Source organism: Colobus angolensis, unplaced genomic scaffold (genome assembly GCF_000951035.1).
Source record: "Colobus angolensis palliatus isolate OR3802 unplaced genomic scaffold, Cang.pa_1.0 Scaffold527, whole genome shotgun sequence".
Classification (NCBI taxonomy): Eukaryota; Metazoa; Chordata; class Mammalia; order Primates; family Cercopithecidae; genus Colobus; species Colobus angolensis.
Genome location: NW_012118788.1, coordinates 535518 through 542106, shown reverse-complemented (window position 1 = coordinate 542106; position 6589 = coordinate 535518). Strand labels below are relative to the sequence as shown.

Here is a 6589-nt window from a genome sequence, read left to right as displayed (position 1 = left end):
GCGCGGAGGTCCCGGCGTCTCGGTGGTCCCACCGCGCCGGGGTTTGCCGCGCGTAGCCGCCCGGGCCCCGCAACATAAGGACTGGAGTCAGGAGAGCCTCTCCGGTCGGCATGGTGGCTCTGGCCCTCCGGGAAACAGAGATGGGCAGGCGTTGGCAGGAGAGTAGAGGAGGAAACAGGTCGGGACGAGCGGGCGGACCTCGAGCCGCCGGCACTCGGGGAATCTGCGCTGGGGCTGGGTGCAAGCCAGAAGCTACTGAAGCAGCTGAGGTCTTCAGGGAAAGGAGAGTGGAGCCCTAGAGCTGTCGACCCTGTCACTCTACACAGGCACCGGGGTCCTGTTAGGATCTGCCTCCCTCAACCTGTTTCAAGGGTAGCCCTGGTCCTGCCTGCCCTCCCCGCCCCCAACAGAAAGAGATGAGGAGGGGCAGGCGAAGAGCTAGGAGTGTCTGCGGGACCATCCCAGGACCCTGAGCCCTGCAACTCTCTGCATCCCAGGGCTGACTTCGACCTGAAGCGCCGCCTCTCAGGCGCACTGGGAGGGAAGAGGAATGTGTTATTGAAATCTGCGCCCCTTCCCGGCCGAGCACAGTGGCTCACGCCTTTAATCCCAGCATTTTGGGAGGCCGAGGCGGTTGGATCACGAGGTCAGGAGTTCGAGACTCAGCCTGACCAACATGGTGAAACCCTGTCTCTACTAAAAATTAGCCCAGTAGGCCGGGCGCGGTGGCTCAAGCCTGTAATCCCAGCACTTTGGGAGGCCGAGACGGGCGGATCACGAGGTCAGGAGATCGAGACCATCCTGGCTAACAGGGTGAAACCCCGTCTCTACTAAAAAAAATACAAAAAACTAGCCGGGTGAGGTGGCGGGCGCCTGTAGTCCCAGCTACTCGGGAGGCTGAGACAGGAGAATGGCATAAACGCGGGAGGCAGAGTTTGCAGTGAGCTGAGATCCGGCCACTGCACTCCAGCCTGGGCGACAGAGCGAGACTCCGTCTCAAAAAAAAAAAAAAAAAATTAGCCCGGAGTGGTGACATGCGCCTGTAATCCCAGCTACTGAGGCAGGAGAATCGTTTGACCCTGAAAGGCGGAGGTTGCAGTGAGCCAAGATAGTGCCATTGCACTCCAGCCTGGGCGACAGAGCGAGACTCCGTCTCAAAAAAAAAAAAAAAAAAACATCTCCACCCGCTCCTTGCTGCTGATGGCAAGACTGACTCCTCCACCCAGTGTTCTGCCCATGCCCACCCCAGCTCAGGTGCAGCTGCCCAGCTTGTGGGAGAGCTTCCCTCCACAGACCTTGGCCCAATCACAGGACATCAGGAGAACACACTGTCCCGAGAAAAGAGATTCTGCCCCAGCCGTCTGCCCACCTGCCTTCAGCACCCTCAGCCATGGTGCTCGAGTGCCCCCGCATGCTACCTACACACACCTGCCTTCCTGCCCCATCAATGCTCTGTCGGGCCTTGGGCACAGACTCCAAGGGGTAGGCAGTGGCTGCCCCTCCCCAAGCCAACAGCCTGAGCTTCATGGGGACCAGCCACCCTAGAGCCATAACCCTTGGACCATAACCAACCATGCAGAGTTGGGGGCGTCAAGGGCTGGTTCCTTTTTCTCCCTCCAGCTCCTCAGGTCACAGGAAGGTCAGGCTACCAGTTTGAGTCCCCAGGGGGCCAGGGGGGAGTCTGGGCCATGCCCCAAGAGTCTCAGGTGCTTCCTCTTTGACAACAGTCCCCAGAATCCCCATTCCCCCGCACACTGCACCCCACCCCAAGAGTGGGTCTTCAACTCCCAGACCCACCACAGTCACATTTTTCAACCAGGATCTCATGACCCTCACAATAGCTGTTGTTGACATGTTGAATATTATTAACCCATTTTACAGAGGGGAAGCAAGGCTCAGAGAAAGTTAAAAACGGACCCAAGGTCAGGGGCAGAAACGGGAGGCAGAGGGGAGGCACTCCTCTCACACCCCACCCCTAGGGACCAAAGCCGTAGCCAACAGAGCAGTAGTAATCCGCGTCATCTTCAGGCTGCACGGGACTGATGGTGAGGACACAGGCATTGTGGGCCTCATCCTTGGCTGCAGAGAATCGATCAGGGATGTCAGCAGGCCGGTGGTGATCCTCCTCCGAGCGGTAGTAGAGGAGATATCGAGGGGCACTGCCTGCCCGCTGCTGGTACCAGGACACACCATAGTCCCTGATGGTGACGTGCTGGGGGCTGAGCGTGCAGGAGAGTTGAGCCACTTGGCCTGGGAAGACCAGCAGTGCATCCGGCTGGGCCAGGACTGTCTGGGAGACTGAGAGACACAAACCCACTCAGGCCCAGCCTGAGCTCCTTCTCTCCCACCCCTGCCCTATGAAAACTTGGTTGGACTCCATGGAGACGTCCAGTTCCAAAGGGCTCATAGCCCAGTGCTATGGGATTAGCAATGAATGGGGCGCAGGAGGCCTGGTTCTGTGTGACTTAGGGTGTCCTCTCTGGACCTCCATCTCCCTTTGTGAGTAAGGGATTTGGAGTTAGCCCCCAAGTCCCCATTAGTGCCATACCCTAAAGGATCCGTGTTCAGTTAAAGGCCCAGAGCTCAGAAGGTTGGACTAGCAGCCTCTAGGTCCCTCTGCTACCCACCCACGTTTCTCTGAAGAACTGCACCCCTCCTCCCTCACTTCCCTGCCCACTTCACTTCAGCTCTTCCAAACCCTGAATCCAGACTAACCAACCCCAGGAACCTCCTGGGCTGTCCCACACATCTACTCAGTCTCAGGCAACTGGCTGCAGGGACCCTCTCAGGGAGGTTAGATTGCCTCAGGTCTTGTGGGGTAGGGACCAGCCCACAATAGCTTCCCCTGTGAAAAACTAAGAAGGAGACCCAAAGTCAGAGTCCGGGGCTCTAGTGATCTGGTCGTTCACCAATGGGAAAATCAAGACCCACACAGGGAAGTGATTTGCCCCAGGTCAAGGGCAGAGCTGCCTGAAGCCAGGTCACCCCTCCAGGCATGGTGGCTCAAGCCTCTAATCCTAGCACTTTGGGAGGTTGAGGTGGGCAGATCACCTGAGGTCAGGAGTTTGAGACCAGCCTGACCAACATGGAGAAACCCTGTCTCTACTAGTAATACAAAATTAGCCGGGTGTGTTGGTGCATGCCTGTAATCCCAGCTACTCAGGAGGCTGAGGCAGGAGAATCACTTGAACCCGGGAGGTGGAGGTGCATTGAGCCGAGATTGCGCCATTGCACTCCAGCCTGGGCAACAAGAGCAAAACTCCATCTCAAAAAAAAAAAAAAATCCCTCCCAGGACCTGCTCTACTGTCCCCATCCATTTGCCTCCTTGCAGGGGCCTTCTGGGGCCAGTACTGTTCCCCACCCCACACCCAGGTGAGTGAGGCCCAGGGAGGATTCACCTGACAGGAAGGTCCCCATCAGAAGGAAGCTGAGGCACCAGCAGGCCATGGCCAGAGGCAGGGAGGCAGGCAAGGAGAAGTTCTGCAAGGCTATATGCTCCAGGTGCTTTGGGGCACAGGGCTGGGAAGGCCACTGGACCACAACAGAGCATGCAAATCGGCCTATTGACTGAGGAAGGGGGGGCGGTGACTGGAGCCCAATGGCCAAGCCCCATCTTCCCAAATGCCAGAGTCCTGGCACCACAAGGCCTTCCAAGAACAGGAGCCCAGAAGTCCTCATGTGCAGTTATAGCAGGTAGAAATCTACTTTTTTTTTTTTTTTTTTTTTGAGACGGAGTCTCGCTCTGTTGCCCAGGCTGGAGTGCAGTGGCCGGATCTCGGCTCACTGCAAGCTCCGCCTCCCGGGTTTACGCCATTCTCCTGCCTCAGCCTCCCAAGTAGCTGGGACTACAGGCGCCCACCACTTCGGCCGGCTAGTTTTTTTGTATTTTTTAGTAGAGACGGGGTTTCACCGTGTTAGCCAGGATGGTCTCGATTTCCTGACCTTGTGATCCGCCCGTCTCGGCCTCCCAAAGTGCTGGGATTACAGGCTTGAGCCACCGCGCCCAGCCAAGTGCATAAATCTTAAGTGTATAGCTTGATGATTTTATGTATATGTATGTATGCCCGCATATGCACGCGTGTGCACACACACACACACACACACACACACTCCAGCAACCTCCACCCAGATCAAGATTTAGAAAATCTCAGCTGAGGGCGGTGGCTCACGCCTATAATCCCAGCACTTTGGGAGGCCGAGGAAGGTGGATCACTTAAGGTCAGGAGTTCAAGACCAGCCTGGCCAACATGGTGAAATCCCATCTCTACTAAAAATACTAAAATTAGCTGGGCATGGTGGCGGGTGCCTGTAGTCCCAACCACTGGAGAGGCTGAGGCAGGAAAATTGCTTGAACCCGGGAGATGGAGGTTGCAGTGAGCCAAGATCGCAGCACTGCACTTCAGCCTGGGTGACAGAGCGAGACTCTGTCTCAAAAAGAAAAAAAGAACATCTCCATCTCCCCAGAGGCCCCCTCAGTTAATAATGACCTGCACCCTCAAGGGAATCATCATTCTGACGTCTATCACCTTAGATTAGTTTTTGCCTGCTCTAGAGCTTCAACTATAAGTGAAACGATAGTGTGCCCTCTTTTGTGCTGCTTCTTTTGTTGAACACGATGGGAGTGATCCATGTGTGTGCAGCAATATTTCATTCATGCCCATAGCTGTGTGTAATCCATTGTGTGAATGCACCGTAATCAGTTTCTCCATTCTCCTATTGTTAGACATTTGGATGCTCTCCAGTCTTCGGCCATTACAAATAAAACTTCTGTGAATGTCTCTGTCCATGTCTTTTGGTGCACTCATTTGTGCTGGAGAGACACCCAGGAATGGAGCTGCCAGACATCAAGGAAAGAATACATTTAGCTTTACTAGGTCTGCTAGGGTTCCCCATGTGTTTGTATCAATCTGGTCTTCCACCAGCAGAGTAAGAGAGTTTACAGTGACTTCGCATCCTTGCCAGCACTTGACATTAATTATCACAACCTTTAATTTGCCAGGATTCCAAGTAGCTGAGGTGGTTTTGAACTTGGGTTTGAATCCTAGCTCCTGCTCTTCTTAACTGCATGACTTCGGCCAAGTTACTTCCCCCCACTGTGCCTCAGTTTACTCATCTGGAACATGAAGTTAAGCATAATGCCAGCCTGAGGATTGTGAAAATGCAAAGATGGGACCTATTTGCTAAGTGCTGGCCACAGGGCGTGGATTAACCATCTCATTTATTTTCTGTATTCCAATGCTCTGTAATCTGGGGCCTTGTTGACCATTGTGGGACTGACCCTCCCAGGGTTACCCAGTCTCTATAGATAGTAAATAACTCTTTTTCTTTTTTATCAGACAGAGTCTCGTTCTGTCGCCCACGCTGGAGTGCAATGGCACTATCTCCGCTAACTGCAACCTCTGCCTCCCGGGTTCAAGCGATTTTCCTGCCTCAGCCTCCCAAGTACCTGGGATTACAGGCATGCGCCATCAGGCCCAGCTAATTCTTTTTGTATTTTTAGTGAAGATGGGATTTCACCACATTGGCCAAGCTGATCTCAGTCTCCTGACGTCAAATGATCCATCTACTTTGGGCTCTCAACGTGCTGGGATTACAAGCATGAGCCACCTCACCCAGCCATGAGAGTAAATAACTCCTCTGAAAGCATGCTTTTCAAATGCAAGTCAGCTAATCCCAACCCCCTCAACTCCCTCCTTAATCTGCTCTTATACTCCACCTGCCCTAATCTCTCCAGGTCTACGCACCAGACAACTAGGGACAGCCCACGCTCCAGAATCCACTTTAATTATTCAGTCCTAACCTGTGGGCCCAGCCTTGGACACCACAATAGAGGCCCTTGCCCACAGTTCCTCCCACTCCTTGTGCTTCCTGTGTGGCACACCTTGGTGTACTCCCTTTTTTAGGGGAACTTTGAGTAACAAACTATCTTTTCTTTCTTTCTTTTTTTTTTTGAGACAGAGTTTTGGAGTTTCGCTCTTTGTTGCCCAGGCTGGAGTGCAGTGGTGCGATCTCAGCTCACTGCAACCTCCGCCTCCCAGGTTCAAAGTGATTCTCCTGCCTCAGCCTCCCAAGTAGCTGGTATTTTTTTTAGTAGAGACGAGGTTTCACCACGTTGGTCGGTTTCACCGTGTTGGTCAGGGTGGTCTGGATCTCCTGACCTCATGATCTGCTCTGCTTCCCAAAGTGCTGGGATTGAAGGCAACCTATCGATCACAAACTATGTTTCAATGGCACTTTCCCCCTGCTCCACCCCTCCCCTCCCCTTCCCTTTCCTTTCTTCTCTTCTCTTTTCTTTTCATTTCTCTTGAGACAGAGTCTCGCTCTGTCGCCCAGGCTGCAGTACAATAGCACGATGCTCGGCTCACTACAACCTTCGCCTCCTGGGTTCAAGCGATTCTCCTGTCTCAGCCTCCCGAGTACCTGGGACTACAGGCATGCACTGCCATGCCCAGCTAATTTTTGTCTTTTTAGTAGAGACACAGTTTCACTGTGTTGGCCAGGCTGGTCTCAAACTCCTGACCTCGTGATCCACCTGCCTCGGTCTCCCAAAGTGCTGGGATTAAAGGCGTGAGCTGCCACGCCCGGCCA

The 6589-nt window shown here is 53.9% G+C and overlaps 2 protein-coding genes across 3 annotated transcripts in view; both read right to left on the bottom strand.

The window, feature by feature from the left end:
• Positions 1 to 1842: 1842 nt before the first annotated feature.
• VPREB3 (pre-B lymphocyte 3) lies at positions 1843 to 3547 on the bottom strand. 2 transcript variants are annotated; one of them, XM_011960854.1, is made up of 2 exons: positions 3400 to 3547; positions 1843 to 2298 (listed from the first exon to the last, which is right to left on the bottom strand). In XM_011960854.1, the coding sequence occupies exons 1-2, from the start codon at positions 3446 to 3448 to the stop codon at positions 1976 to 1978; spliced, it is 372 nt and encodes a 123-aa protein (XP_011816244.1). In that variant the 5' UTR covers positions 3449 to 3547; the 3' UTR covers positions 1843 to 1975. The 2 variants fall into 2 exon arrangements, with proteins under 2 accessions (XP_011816244.1, XP_011816245.1); XM_011960855.1 differs by having other exon boundaries at positions 1843 to 2250; positions 3400 to 3488.
• A 1206-nt stretch (positions 3548 to 4753) lies between these two features.
• CHCHD10 (coiled-coil-helix-coiled-coil-helix domain containing 10) overlaps positions 4754 to 6589 on the bottom strand; it is a 13103-nt gene continuing 11267 nt past the window's right edge. Inside the window, exon 5 of the transcript XR_001003885.1 lies at positions 4754 to 4768. The gene's annotated coding sequence lies outside the window, so the exon portion shown is untranslated. The remainder of the gene's footprint in view (positions 4769 to 6589) is intronic.

Excerpts from the sequence above, each read along its gene's own strand:
- VPREB3 (XM_011960854.1), bottom strand. The coding sequence starts at position 3,448 with ATGGCCTGCTGGTGCCTCAGCTTCCTTCTGATGGGGACCTTCCTGTCA. Across the intron at positions 2,299-3,399 it reads GATGGGGACCTTCCTGTCAG|TCTCCCAGACAGTCCTGGCC; the intron begins GTGAATCCTCCC and ends TGTGTCTCTCAG.